Raw genomic sequence first — 15,429 nt, 5'->3', positions numbered from 1 at the left:
ATGCCAGGAAAAAGTTCATCCCTATAGGAGGAATGATGTGCTATGTAAAATGGCTATTAAGATCACAGCCTTGAGGGCGCTGGAAGCATATTATCCTATTCTACATTAAGTAGTTTTGTGAATTTCAAACATCTGTTTATCTACAACCAAGCCGGCAACCTTTAACTGATATTTTAATCAGGTAAAAAATAAATTAAAAAAAAATCCCTATGGAGTTCCCATCGTGGCTCAGTGGTTAACGAATCTAACTAAGAACCATGAGGTTGTGGGTTCAATCCCTGGCCTTGTTCAGTGGGTTAAGAATCACAGCGTTGTCATGAGCTGTAGTGTAGGTTGCAGACACAGCTTGGATCCTGCGTTGCTGTAGCTGTGGTGTAGGCCGGTGGCTACAGCTCTAATTCAACCCCTAGCCTGGGAACCTCCATATGCTGCGGAATCGGCCCAAGAAATGGCAAAAGACCGAAAAAAAAAAAAATTCTTAAACTGATGTTTCTTGATTTACATTGTTAAAAGGTACACAGTTCATTAACATGTAATTCTGGCTAAGAATTACATGTAAGACTTCTTACTCAGATTTTGGTTAATAATAAGAATTCTTCAAAAATTCAAGTTCTTATTAATCCATAATTTGTCAGCTAGGATACATTCAGGCATCAGCTGCAACTACAGAGTAGGTGCACTGCCTCAGCGCTTTGGAAAGACATAATCTAGAATACTACTAGCAGACAAAAAAGTATCTGTTACTGGATAGCATTATGTACAGTACAGCAAACAAAACATATATTCTTTTTTATCACTTAATGAATTTCATTACATTTATAGGTGTACAACAATCATCACAACCAAATTTTATAGCACAAAACATAGATGCTTATGTTTGGTGTGTTTAAGCCTCAAGCCCTTGATCCTTTGTTGAAATTCAGTAATTTAATTCCTATGGTTTTTAATACCAAGAACTCATGCTCCAGGAGGGCTACAGTCTAATTTGTACTCCAAAACAAGTAGCAATGCAGTTCGATACTACTGAATCCATACAGACTTCAAGACCAAGTCCAGGGAGTTCACGTCGCGGCGCAGTGGTTAACGAATCCGACTAGGAACCATGAGGTTGTGGGTTCGATCCCTGGCCTTGCTCAGTGGGTTAAGGAGCCGGCGTTGCTGTGAGCTGTGGTGTAGGTTGCAGATGCAGCTTGGATCCCGCGTTGCTGTGGCTCTGGCATAGGCCGGAGGCTACAGCTCCAATTGGACGCCTAGCCGGGGAACCTCCACATGCCACGGGAGCAGCCCAAGAACTAGCAAAAAGACAAAAAAAAAAAAAAAAAAAGACCAACTCCAGAAGACGGTTATTATTTATGCTACCCTAGAAGATCTGAAAAATAATTAGTCATATACATAGCTGGTCCTTCAGAGCTTTTAATTTATGACATGTTTTTTGAAGCAAGTTATTTAATGTATTGGAGACTTACCGATCAAATATTTGAATACTTACACTTACCTGGGATTTCATTTCTGCTGAAAGAAATAGGAAGAACAGGACTCACTTAAAAAAAAAAAAAAACTTTAGAAATGAAGGTGGAAATCGTATCACTCACTATCACTTTTGGAAGCAGCTTAGAGGGGCAGTCAAAGGGAAAACACTGGTGAAATAAGTCAAAAACTAGGCCAGAAAATCTATGTTATTATCATCAACGACAGCACCACAACGGTGCCCTTCATCATTAATAATCATTCCTGAGAATTTTCATTTGGCACCAGATGATGTGTTTAAGAGAAACACTCTGGAAGGTTTTGAATCAAACTTGGTTTTGTTAGCCAAGTTACAGGAGAAATTTTAAAGTGGTGGGGGCAGCGGGGAGAAGGAAATGGACCAGAAAAAAGATCATCACCTAACCAACAAAGCCCTCATAGCTCCAAATATTATGTCAGACACTAAAACAGCTGATATAGGCGCAAGCAATTTATAAAACCTATAAAAAGACCACACCAGCAAGGTCCCCAGTGATCTGTAGAGTTCAGAAACAAAAATAAGAAACATTTTAGCTTAAAACCTTATCTCAAGAGAATCATATACACTTCACATGCATAAAAATACCTGAAACCAAACATCTTTAAAAGCTCCAATACCCAAAATATAAAGAAAAAAACGAATTCAGAAGACACGATCAATCCATGGAATCACAAGACGACTGGACAATCTCTATCTCCCCTCCACACTGACCATCCCATGGAAGACCCAGGGAGATCAGACCTTCCAGACCGATGCACCACCTGGTTGCTGCAAAATGCTATGGAGACGCCTTGTGGAACAGCAATTTCCATTCTCTTCTGAATCTCCCTATCATGCAGGAAGCAAGACTGGCTGTTCTATTATCATTATTTGTCACCCATCTGCAACAGGATACTGTACTGATAAGTAAAAAGTACATTATCTAGTTCCCTTTTCCCCAGAGGGTTGAAGCTCAGGTATAGGGGTAATTTTCCTGTGCACACAGTCTTTATTTAGGACGACTCAGTGACTTCAACAGGCTTAATCATGTGATCGGGTTTGTTGCCAGCTGCATAATGCTCCCACATCTGTCGATAGAGCTGCTCTAGTTCTATTGTGTATTGTTTGATGTTGAACAGAGGGCTAGCTATTCTCTGCTTCCAGACTTTGCCATGAATTTTCTTCAGGTATTCTAGATCCGTTCCCAGTGTCATAGCTATGTCTTCATATTCTTGTCTATTTTTAGCAATAAGCGCAAGACAAACTGAACAAGTGAGCTGGGAAGGGGCAACTCAGGAAGCAAGAGTCTCTCCTGGCATAGTCACCATAGGTGTCCCTGCCCAGAGGACATCCATCCCTGTGGTGTGCCCATTACAGAGTGGTGTGTCCAGACAGGCATCAGCCAGCTGGCCTCTCCAGACATGTTCCTCTTTAGGGGCAACGGGTGAGAAAATGATGCGGTTCTGGGGAAGACCCATATTTTGTGTGTAGTCTTGAATATTAGGTTCTCCTACTGCTGGAAAACGCAACATCCATGGCACACTGTCGGGAACACACTTCAGAATATTTGCCCACTTTTGCAAAGTAGAAGGGTCAATTTTATCTGATTCAAGTTACAGTACACAATAGCATCTTCTGGTAACCCATCCTGAGAACATGTGTTTACAAAAGAAAAAAAAGTGTACTAGAATTCAAAACACGAATGAGAAATGGGAAGCAAGAAGATGCATCCCTTGAATTGCCAGAGTCCACTAAGTAGAAAAGTGGATAGAAAGCAAGCAGGGAAGAAAGGAGAGGCTGGTCTCCGGGATGGAAGGAGACATTGGCTGTTAAGAAAATGTCCACTGTAAAGTCGAAGGAGAGAGTTGGAGGTTTCCTTCCCTACATGGGACTCTGCCTTTTTTTTTTTTTTTTTTTTTGCTCTTTAGGGTCACACCCTCTGCATATGGAAGTTCCCAGACTAGGGGTCAAATCGAAGCTGTAGCTGCTGGCCTACGCCACAGGCACAGCAACACCAGATCCGAGACACATCTTTGACCTACACCACAGCTCACAGAAATGCCAGATCCTTAACCCACTGAGCGAGGGCAGGGATCAAACCTGCATCCTCATGGATCCTAATCAGGTTTGTTTCCACTGAGCCACAACAGGAACTCCAAGGACTCTGCCTCTGACTCTGTCTTCTCTGCCTACTGGCCTGTAGTCCCACAGACACCAGGTTGGGAGTCAGTGGATTATCAGACATGATCTCGGGCAGTTTAGGATGCTGAAACAAAATACCATAGACTGGGTGACTTAAACCACAAATGCTTCTCACAGTTCTGAAGACTGGGAAGTACAAGATCAAGATGCCTGCAGATGCACCTTGGTGACAGCCCTCTTTCTGGTTTGCAGGTGGCCTTTTCTCCTTGTATTCTCACATGGGTGAAGAACAGAGAAAGAGAGAGAGAGAGCATGCTCTTTTGTCTTTTTGTTGTTTTTAAGTAATTTTTTTTTTTGCCCTTACCCCCAGCATGCAGAAATTCCTGGGCCAGGAACTTGCACCACGGCAGTGATAACACCAGATCCTTAACCCACTAGGCCACCAGGGAACTCCCTCTTTTATCTGTTCTTATAAGGGCACTAATCCCATTCATGAAGGCTCCACTGCCATGACCTAATTATCTTTCAAAAACCCTACCACCTGGAGTTCCTGTTGTGGCTCAGCAGGTTAAGAACCCGACTAGTGACAGAGGAGTGTATCAAGAAGATGTAGTACATATACACAATGGAATATTACTCAGCCATTAAAAAGAACGAAATACCAGCATTTTTTACAACATGGATGGACCTAGAAACTATCATGCTAAGTGAAGTCAGCCATACAATGAGACACCAACATCGAATGCTTTCACTGACATGTGGAATCTGAAAAAAGGACAGACTGAACTTCTTTGCAGAACAGATGATGACTCATAGACATTGAAAAACTTATGGTCTCCAGAGGAGACAGTTTGGGAGGTGGGGGGATGTGCTTGGGCTGTGGGATGGAAATCCTGTGAAATTGGATTGTGATGATCATTATACCACTACAGATGTGATAAATTCATTTGAGTAATAAAAAAAATAGAAAAAAAAAAAAGAACCCAACTAGTATCCATGAGGATATGGGTTCAATCCCTGGCTCCCTTCTCAGTGTGTTAAGTTTCCAGTGCTGCCATGAGCTGTGGCATAGGTCACAGATGCGGCTTGGATCTGGCATTGCTGTGGCTGTGGTGTGGGCCAGAAGCAGCAGCTCCAATTTGACCCCCAGCCTGGGAACTTCCATATGCTACAGGTGCCGCCATAAAAAGAAAGAAAGAAACAAACAAAAACAAAAAAAACCTTTACCTCAGAGTTCCCCTCGTGGTGCAGTGGAAACAAATCCAACTAGGAACTGTGAGGTTGCAGGTTTGATCCCTGAGTTGTAGTCAAGATGTCAGCTGAGGGAACTTCCATTGTGGCTCAGTGGTAATGAACCCCACTAGTTTCATGAGGACAGGGGTTTGATCCCTGGCCTCACTCAGTGGGTTAAGGATCCAGCATTGCCATGAGTGTGGTGTAGGTTGTAGATGCGGCTCGGATCCTGCATTGCTGTGGCTGTGGTGTAGCCCAGCACTACAGCTCTGATCCGACCCTTAGCCTGGGAACTTCCATGTGCCACAAGTGTGGCCCTAAAAAAAAAAAAAAAAAAAAAAAAAAAAAAAAAAAAAAAAAAAAGATGTCAGCTGAGGCTGAAATATAATTTGCAACTTGCCTGGGCTGGACTGGAGGTGGTGCATCCCATGGCTCTTGGCCAGAGGCCTCAGTTCTTCCCTCCTTTCCACAGGGCTGCGCATGACACGGCACCTGGCTTCTCTCAGATCCAAGAGGATGAGGCTAACATGGTTATAAAGCCACTTTCTTTTATAACGAAAGCTTGGAAGTCACATGCCCTGTCTTTCAGTTTCTTCTGCTCACTTAGAAGTGAGTCACTAAGTCTAGCCCTCACTGAGAAAAAGTTCCAATTAGTCCCACCTTTTGAAGGCAGCCCCAAATCACTTGAGGACATATTTTTGAAACCATGGCCACATCATGTTTTGCATCCAGCAATGTGCTCTATAGGGTTTTTATTAAATAGATCCCAAGGACCTCCTTAGATTGTAACATAAAACCTTTGGAAATTCTCTTACGATTTTTTTTTTTTTTTTTTTTTTGTCTTTTTAGGGCTGCACCCGTGGCATATGGAAGTTCCCAGAGCTGCAGCTGCTGACCTATGCCACAGTCACAGCAACGCAGGATCCTTTAACCCACCAAGCAAGGCCAGGGATCGAACCTGCATCCTCATGGGTACTAGTCGGTTTCTTAACCCACTGAGCTACAATGGGAACTCCCAATTCTCTTATGTTTATCTCTGCCCCCAAAGACAGAAGGACATTCAGGGCCCTTTCCAATTCTACAATCTAATGTGTGCCGCCCTGAACAACATTCGAATCCCCATTCCCTGCAGAGACCCTGCTGTTGGGCTGATTTCTTCCCATCACCTACCTGTGTGGTGCCAGGAAAGGAAAGTCCCTCTGGGGGACTTCTCTGTGTGCAGAGGTGTGCTTCCTGCCAGCGGGTGGCCTGACTGGAGACATCAACAGAGCGTGTCGTGTACAGCCCGGAGGGAGGTGAATTCGGGGAAGAGACGTGACGCCATCGTGGCTCAGGGAAGGATGCTGATGGGTACCTGCACGTACTGAGTCAGAAATAGTTAGTTACAGGTACACATTATTCTTCCAACGATTTTCTTTTTTGGCCATGCCCACAACAGACTTAATCTTTAAACCTTTTCCTCCACTTTGTCCCAAGAGGGATTTAAGGCTGCTTGATTTTTTTTTTTTTTTTTTGTCGGTTCTTCCCATGGCATATGGAAGTTCCCAGGTTGGGGATCAGATCTGAACCGCAATTGCAACCTACAGCAATGCCAGATCCTTACTTAACGCACTGTGCGAGGCCGAGCAGGGCTGGGGATCAAACTGGCACCCCCACAGAGGCAAACCAGATCATTAACCCACTGTGCCGCATGAGGAACTCCAAGGCTGCTTCACTTTTGTAAGTGGTCCTTTAGCTCATCAGAAAATCCATTTTCTGTTTTTAAGCATTAAAAAGGCAAGACATGTTTGTTCTTTTATCTCTGAGTAAAACTTTCTTATATTACCTCGTGATTCTTTTTTTTTTTTCAGAAATTCAAGAAAAACAATTTGGAGAAATTATTTTATTTAGCAATAGATGTTAGGAATTGATAGAATTTCCCACTGTGCAGATATCAGAGTTTTTCAAAATTGCAGTTCTTTGTGTGCAGTTTCCCACTTGAATCCATCTGTTCTTTTCATCTTACAGTTTTGTTTTCCTTAGGCTTGTTCAGTCAGTGAATCCTTGTTTTAAATAGTTCATAAAAAGTATTTGGGAGTACTCATGTGAAAATGATGATTGTTCTCAGCATTGTGTCCTTCTTTGTAGGACCCAAACCTTAAAAAAAAAATAATTGATATATAAAAACCATTCAGAGATGCATATTCTTACATAAAATTTCAACCATAATCTATTGTGGTTTTACTTATCTCGAGACATGATTAACTTATGAAACAGCAAATGAAGAAATAAAAAAGGACTCATGCCTATGAAAAGGACAGACTAAAATTTTAACCTTCAAAGACCTCATTCCATGATCATGGATGATTCCAAAAGCACAGCTGTTTAAAAGTTATTGGGGAGTTCCCATCGTGGCGCAGTGGTTAACGAATCCGACTAGGAACCATGAGGTTGCGGGTTCGGTCCCTGCGCTTGCTCAGTGGGTTAACGATCTGGCGTTGCCGTGAGCTGTGGTGTAGGTTGCAGACGCGGCTCAGATCCTGCGTTGCTGTGGCTCTGGCGTGGGCCGGTAGCTACAGCTCCGATTGGACCCCTAGCCTGGGAACCTCCATATGCCGCGGAAGCGGCCCAAAGAAATAGCAAAAAATAAATAAAAAATAAATAAATAAATAAAAGTTATTGGCAGGAGTTTCCGTCGTGGCTCCATGGTTAACGAATCCGACTAGGAACCATGAGGTTGTGGGTTCGATCCCTGGCCTCGCTCAGTGGGTTAAGGATCCGGCATGGCCGTGACCTGTGGTGTAGGTTGCAGATTCGGCTTGGATCCCGAGTTGCTGTGGCTCTGGCGTAGGCCGGCGGCTACAGCTCTGATTAGACCCCTGGCTTGAGAACCTCCATATGCCGCGGGAGCGGCCCAAGAAATGGCAAAAAGACAAAAAAAAAAAAAAGTTATTGGCAGATAACACCTGTGAAAAATAAGTCTGGATTTTCTCTCTAGTCCTCAGTTAGAATAATACCCATTTTATAGGTGAAGGGATGTTATTCAATGTTCTATTTATGCAACTATAAAATCTATTTTGGTAGAGGTTCCTGTTGTAACCAACCCAACTAGGAACCATGAGGACACGGGTTTGATCCCTGGCCCCTCTCAGTGGGTTAAGGATCTGGCATTGCCATGAGCTGTGGTGTAGGTCGCAGACATGGCTCAGATCTGGTGTGACTGTGGCTGTGGCGTAGGCCAGTGGCTACAGCTTTGATTCGACCCCTAGACTGGGACCCTCCATATGCCATGGGTGCAGGCCTAAAAAGACCATAAATAAAAAGCGACAACAACAAAAAAAGAAGTCACCTCAGTTAACAAAAGGAGGGAAGCATCCTATTTTCTTCTGCTGTTACTGCTACAAATAGTTTTGCTACTATTGCAGCTACTGGCTATGGAGCATTTACCATGCACCACTAATTTTTTCTTTTTACAGCTGCACCTGCGGCATATGGAAGTTCCCGGGCTAGGGGTCAAATCGGAGCTGCAGCTGCCAGCCTACACCACAGCCACAGCCACGCTGGATCTGAGACTCATCTGTGACCTGTGCTGCAGCTCCCAGCAACACCAGATCCTCGACCCACTGATCAAGGCCGGGGATCAAATCCACATCCTCACAGACACTGTGTCAGGTTCTTAACCCACTAAGCCACAATGGGAACTCCACTATGCACTGTTTTAATAAATGCATGAGTGATTCAAACTTCAAATAACTTTAAGAGTCAGGGGTTACTATTTTTCAGATAAGATTTGAAACTCAGAGAAGTTAAGCAGCTTGACCCCAGAGCCTGTGCTTTTCACAATCACGTTGCAGTTACAAAGCGTGGGACCAAATACAATGATTGAAGCAAATCAAGACTTGGCTATAGCTCTCCTTACATTCACTGCTGCACTTTGGTACAGTTTTTTCTTGTTATAAAGAGAGACAAAGAAGGAGTTCCTGTTGTGGCACAGTGGAATCCAACTAGGAACCATGAGGTTGAGGGTTTGATCCTTGGCCTTGCTCAGTGGGTTGAGGATCCAGAGTTGCCATGAGCTGTGGTGTAGGCTGCAGGTGTGGCTCAGATCCTGCATTGCTGTGGCTCTGGCGTAGGCTGGCAGCTGTAGCTCCGATTCGACCTCTAGCCTGGGACCCTCCATGTGCCTCGGGTGCAGCCTTAAAAAAAATAAATAAATAAAAATAAAAAGAGCAAAAAGAGAGAGAGACAAAGAAAAAAAAGAGAATGGATAAAGCTTCTTTTTTTCCCCCAAACAAAATGATATGTGAGGAGTTTCCAGAGCTATTTAGCTGGTAAAAGTAGCAGAAATGTCAAATAACACAAAGAATGGGTATGACATGTTCTGGGTCTGGTTTTAGGCAGACATTCCCTCTCATTATGCAGTCATGGCAGAAGAAAAGAGCACCTACTCCAAAGCACATGTTTTGCTGCAAATAAGTAGCCTTATTTAACCTTAGATAACCTCCATTTACCATAAAACAAAACCCAGTATATTTCACAGGGTAGAATATCTGTTTCGCAGGGTAGAAATGCATGGTCCACTCTCTGTAGTTTCAGTTCTAACTGCACATTAGAATTTCCTGGGAAGATTTTTTTTTTTTTTCTTTTTAGGGCTATACTCGCAGCATATGGAGGTTCCCAGGCTCGGGATCTAGCTGATGATCCTAGGTGATGATAATGGTGCCATGCGATCCTTCTTGCCTGTGGCTGGGACTTCAACATGTTGCTCTAGCCCAGAAAGCGGGGACCCTCACTCCAACCCAGACAGGATGTTTTCATCTCTGCTATGAGCTCCCTTATGTGAGTAAACGTCTAAAACCAAATCTAATTTGAAACTCACTGTGAGTCCATGTTTAAGTCCCTAGAGGGGGCGTGCACGAGCTCCTCACTGTAAATCACAACATTACAGGAACTCACTCACCTGGGATTGAAGTGAATTTTCTCAGGAACTTTCCTGTGGTCTGTGACCACCTTCTGGTTGTCCCTATAATTAATGGGGTCATCAGGGATCCTAAATTTGGCCATCTGAATTTCAGAGTCACTCAGTTCAGCACGGGAGATTCTTGCATAACCCAGTCTGAGGCAGAAACAGAATGGTTTGTAAGATTTTATCATCGCACCAACATCGGGTGAGATCTAGTAGGTAACACCTTCATTATTAAGCCACCTTCCAATTTCCCACACTACTGTTTATCACTTGAATTAACTTGATTGATCAAAATATTGCTTTTGATAAGTGAATAAGGAGCATGCACATAGACTTAATTAACTAAACATACTCAGCAACCTTACTCTATTTTTTTTTACACGAATGAATATTTCATCTAAACAAATTGCCTCTCACACCATTATGTTTTGAGTCAATGACAGGAATTCTTCACAATGACAGGAACATATGCCTAAATTCTTTCTTACCTTTAAAAATCCAAATACCACATGCATATTTTCATTCACACTTAAACATCAAAAATATTTTTAACATCTGAAAAAAAAACTGTACATCTTGTTTTTGCTTAGAGCTTTCAGTTCTCCAGGAAATTCAAAGCACTTTACAGATGTTATCCAAATAGTTACTGAGAAGCTCAGCGGGAAAAATGGCAGAACCATGATTCGTTTTATTTATATTTTGCCTCTCAAAAAATTTAAAGCATTCCCATTGTGGCGCAGTGGAAACAAATCTGACAAGTATCCATGAGGATGCAGGTTCAGATCCCTGGCCTCGCTCAGTGGGTTAAGGATCCAGCATTGCCATGAGCTGTGGTGTAGCAGCTTGGATCTGGCGTTGCTGTGGCTGTGATGTAGGCAGACCTTTCCTGGGAACCTCCATATGCCACAGGTGCGGCCCTAAAAAGCAAAAAAAAAAAAAAAAAAAAAAAAAAAAAAATTTAAGACAGCCTCAGTCATTCATTTATTCAAAGAGCAAATACATATCAAGCCCTTACTACATGTACACATTGTTCAGGGTATAGGGATAAACAGTGAACAAAACGAAGCTCTTGCCCTCATAGGGCTTTCATTCTAGTTGGGAGGACAAATGTAATAAGTATATACATACAGTGATAAAGGCCCAAGTCCTGTGGAGGAACAAGCAGAGAAAAGAGGAGAGAGAACTCCAGGTGGCAGCAATTCCTATTTCTCTCTCTCTCTTTTTTTTTTTTTTTTTTTTTTTGTCTTTTGTCTTTTTAGGGCCTCACCCACTGCATATGGAGGTTCCCAGGCTAGGGGTCTAATCAGAGCTGTAACCGCCACCCTACACCACAGCTACAGCAATGCCAGATCCTTAACTCACTGAGGAAGGCCAGGGATCAAACCCACAACTTCAAGATTCCTAGTCGGATTCGTTTCCACTGCGCCACAACGGCAACTCCCAGAAGTTCCTATTTCATAGTGGGTGGTCAGAGCACACTTCTCTGACAAAGTGACATTTGAGCAAAATGTTAAATGAAGTGAGGGAGAAAACCCTACAGCTGTTGGAGCAAGGGTGTTCCAGGGAAAGGGAACAGCAAATGCAAAGGTCCTGCGGTAGAAGGTGTGTGACTCTCCTGAGAACCAGCTCCGCCAGGACGAGCAGAGTGCACTGGGGAACTTGAATGTGCCTGGGGCGGGGGCAGGTGATGCAAAGCCTTCCTGGCAGACACAATAAGGAATTCAGATTCCCTTCTGAGCGTGAGATGGGATCAAGGGGTTTGGGGCAGAGATGCCATGGCTACTGTGTAGAGGGTAGCCCCCAGGGGAAGGGTCAGAGCAGAGAGACCAGTGAGGAGGCCACTTTAGGTAAAAGACAATGGAGCTTGGAGTTCCCATTGTGGCACAGCGGAAATGAATCCGACTAGGAACCTTGAGGTTGTGGGCTTAGTCCCTGGCCTCGCTCAGTGTATTAAGGATCCAGTGTTGTCATGAGCTGGATTGCATGGTGTAGATTGCAGATGCAGCTCGGATCTGATGTTTCTGTGGCTGTGGTGTACGCTGGCAGCTATATCTCCAATTCGACCCCTAGTCTGGGAACCTCCATGTGCCGCAGGTGCAGCCCTAAAAAGCAAAAAAAAAAAAAAAAAAAAAGACAGTGGGGGCTTGGGCCACAGTGGCAGTAGGAGGAACACTTAAAGCCTGTAACTTCAGACAAAATAGAGACAGAAACCCATAGCTGGAAAAAGCAGAGGCAGCAAATCTTCCCACCACAGCAAATCTTCCCAAAAGAAGAGCTGTGGTGGCCTCAGATGTGGCTCTGAGCTCTCTGACAGGTTCATGCACCTGTCTAAGCTCAGGTCCCAAGTCTGTGCAGTTCCCTGTAATTCTACGTCACTGGTAAATCTTGGTTATTTCCCAGAACTCTAAGATGCAAGTTCTAACCTCTTTGACAGACACTACCTTCAAAGAGTCCTTGAAGGTAAGGAACGTGACAATCTAAATCTTCCACGTGGTTAACCAGTAAGTAGTCATTAAGTGTTATCCAATAAGTAGTTATTAAGAGCCTCCTGAGAGCAGGGGATTGAATTAGATGACTGAGGTAAATTTTACAGAATTGGTTTTGTGGACAGAACCTTCATAACAGCACTCTCTAACTTGATTGATTTTGGTATTTTCAAAATTACTTTCCCAGAGTTCCCATCATAGCTCAGTGGTAAATGAATCTGACTAGCATTCAGGAGGATGCAGGTTCGATCCCTGACCTTGCTCAGTGGATTAAGGAGCTGGCGTTGCCACAAGCTGTGGTGAGGGTCGCAGACGTGGCTCAGATCCTGCATTGCTGTGGCCATGGGGTAAGCCAGCAGCTACAGCTCTGATTTGACCCCTAGCCTGTGAATCTCCACATGCTGGGCTAGTGCAGTCCTAAAAAAAAAAAAATTACTTTCCCATATGTTACAGACTAAATGTTTGTGTCCCCTTCCCACAAATTCACATGCTAAAGCCCTAACCCCCCAGTGTAGCCATATTTGGAGACAGGGCCTCTAAGAAAGTAATTAAGTTAAAAGAGATCATAAGGGTGGGGCCCTGATCCAGTAGGATTAGTGTCCTTGTAAGAAGAGCTATCAGGAGTTCCTGTCGTGGCTCAGTGGTTAACAAATCCAACTAGGAACCATGAGGTTGGGGGTTCGATCCCCTGGCCTCACTCAGTGGGTTAAGGACCCACCAGTGTGGCCGGTGTTACCGTGAGCTGTGGTGTAGGTCACAGACGCGGCTTGGATCTGGTGTTGCTGAGGCTTTGGCGTAGGCCTGCAGCTACAGCTCCAATTCAACCCCTAGCCTGGGAACCTCCATATGCCACAGGTGCGGTCCTGAAAAGGCAAAAAGACAAAAAAAAAGAAAAAAAAGAAAAAAAAAGAAGAGCTATCACAGAGCATGCACACTCTTTCTCTCTGCTCCAGAACTATGAAAAAATAAATTTCTGTTGTTAAAGCCACCCAGTCTATGGTATTTTGTTAAGGCAGCCTGAGCAGACTAATATACCTTCCCTGACAGTCATATCCACTATATGTATATATGTCCAAATACATCTAAATAAATACATATATTTGCCACCCCACTCGACTAAGGAGAGGCAATGAAGGTTCTGGGCCACAAGTGTACAGAGCCCAGTGATTAGCTGTCATGCGCTGACCACTAACTATCATGACTTGCAACTAACAATTTTTACATCTTGAATTTATACCTATGTCCGCCTACATCATAGACTGTTTTCTAGAAACTCTAATATCCCCATGAATACAACCACTTTAATATGAATTGTAACAGAGGCAGTGTTTTCCATCTGAGATGTCAAATAATTCACAAAATTAGCATGCTCCCTCCCACCTTAATGTTCTTGAAACACCAAAATAATAGTCAAGTGATCTGTCCTGCAGCCATGTGGGCATATGCTGGGCCTTTAGAGTTTCTGAATTATTAGTGTTCCCAGAATGATCTTAGCATCTCAGGGGCCTCCCTGGCCACCTCAGTAAGTGTATGAACCAACGAAATTTTCCAGGAGCCAATTTACTAAGTAATATCCAAAGTCCTTCATAAGAGGCCACAGAACCTTACAATTCCTGCTCCACTCCCTCCCTGCCCACACTCCCTGCTTACCTCCTTTTTAAAAAAATTCTTTTTACAGCCAAACCCATGGCATATGGAAGTTCCCCAGCTAGGGGCTGAATTGGAGCTGCAGCTGCCAGTCTATGCCACAGCTCTACCAACACAGGATCCAAGCCACATCTGTGACCTATGCTGCAGCTTGTGGCAACAATGGATCCTTAACCAGCATGTGAGGCCAGGGATTGAACCCACATCCCCCCGGACACCATGTCAGGTTCTTAACCTGCTAATCCACAGTGGAAACTCCCCCCTTACCTCCTTAAGGTGTGCCCGTCTGCATAGGCACGCCCCAGCCACACTAACATTATTTTTCTTCAAATACTCCTGCCTTTGGGCTTTTGCACTTAGCTGGCCCTTCTACCTGGAAGGCTCTTCGCCCAGCCAGCCACACAGTCCACTCCTTCAAATCTTAGCACAAACATCAACTTCTCAGTAGGACCTACCTACACTGCACCCCACCTCCATATTCCCGATATTCCTTACCCTGCTCAAGTTTTCCCCACCATCCTCATCACCTCCTAAAACACGACATAATGGAATTTTAAAGAATTTTTTTTTTTTGTCTTTTTGCCATTTCTTGGGCCGCTCCCACGGCATATGGAGGTTCCCAGGCTAGGGGTTGAATCGGAGCTGTAGCCACCGGCCTACGCCAGAGTCACAGCAACGCGGGATTCGAGCCGCGTCTGCAACCTACACCACAGCTCGCGGCAACGCCGGATCGTTAACCCATTGAGCAAGGGCAGGGACCGAACCCAAAACCTCATGGTTCCTAGTCGGATTCGTTAACCACTGCGCCACGACGGGAACACCTTAAAGAAATTTTTGATTTCTTTAAAATTTCTTGAGTAAAGTTGATTTAGAATGTTGTGCCAATTTCTGCTGTACAGCAAAGTGACCCAGTCATATCTCTTTCTTATATTATCCCTTTCTTATATTATCTTTCATCATGGTTTATTCCAAGAAACTGGACATAGGTCCCTGTGCTGTACAGTAGGACTTCATTGCTTATCTTTTTCTTTTTTTTTCTTTCTTTTTTTTTTTTTTGTCTTTTTAGGGCCGCACCCACAGCATGTGGAGGTTCCCAGGCTAGGGGTCTAATCGGAGCTACAACTGCCGCCCTACACCACAGCCACAGCAAGGCCAGATCGAGCCACGTCTGTGACCTACTCCAGAGCTCACAGCAACACCAGATCCTTAACCCACTGAGCGAGGCCAGGGATTAAACCCGCAACCTCATGCTTTCTAGTCAGATTCATTTCTGCTGTGCCACAACGGGAACTCCTGCTTATCCATTTTAAATGTAATAGTTCCCATCCACTAACTCCCAACTCCCAACCCATCCCACTCCCTCTTCCTCCCCCTTGGCCACCACAAGTCTGCTCTCTATGTTTGTGAGACTGTTTCTGTTTTGTGGATAGGTTCACTTGTGCTATATTTCAGATTCCACATAGAAGTGATATCATATGGTATTTGTCTTT

General features: G+C 44.0%; 1 protein-coding gene across 2 annotated transcripts in view; it reads right to left on the bottom strand.

Annotated features, from left to right (window-relative positions):
* The window catches only part of CWH43 (cell wall biogenesis 43 C-terminal homolog), a 75,690-nt gene continuing 65,817 nt past the window's right edge, over nt 5,557–15,429 (bottom strand). Inside the window, exons 15-16 of one of the 2 annotated variants that reach the window (XM_013978667.2) lie at nt 9,801–9,956; nt 5,557–6,224 (exon numbers count right to left, since the gene is read on the bottom strand). In XM_013978667.2, coding sequence (XP_013834121.1) covers nt 5,849–6,224; nt 9,801–9,956 — 532 coding nt within the window. In that variant the 3' untranslated portion in view covers nt 5,557–5,848. Of the gene's footprint in view, nt 6,225–6,728; nt 6,998–9,800; nt 9,957–15,429 lie in introns of those variants that run through there. The other variant, XM_003128968.5, reaches the window with a different exon arrangement.

This window comes from Sus scrofa, chromosome 8 (assembly GCF_000003025.6).
Source record: "Sus scrofa isolate TJ Tabasco breed Duroc chromosome 8, Sscrofa11.1, whole genome shotgun sequence".
Classification (NCBI taxonomy): Eukaryota; Metazoa; Chordata; class Mammalia; order Artiodactyla; family Suidae; genus Sus; species Sus scrofa.
This window is presented reverse-complemented; position numbering and strand designations above follow the sequence as displayed.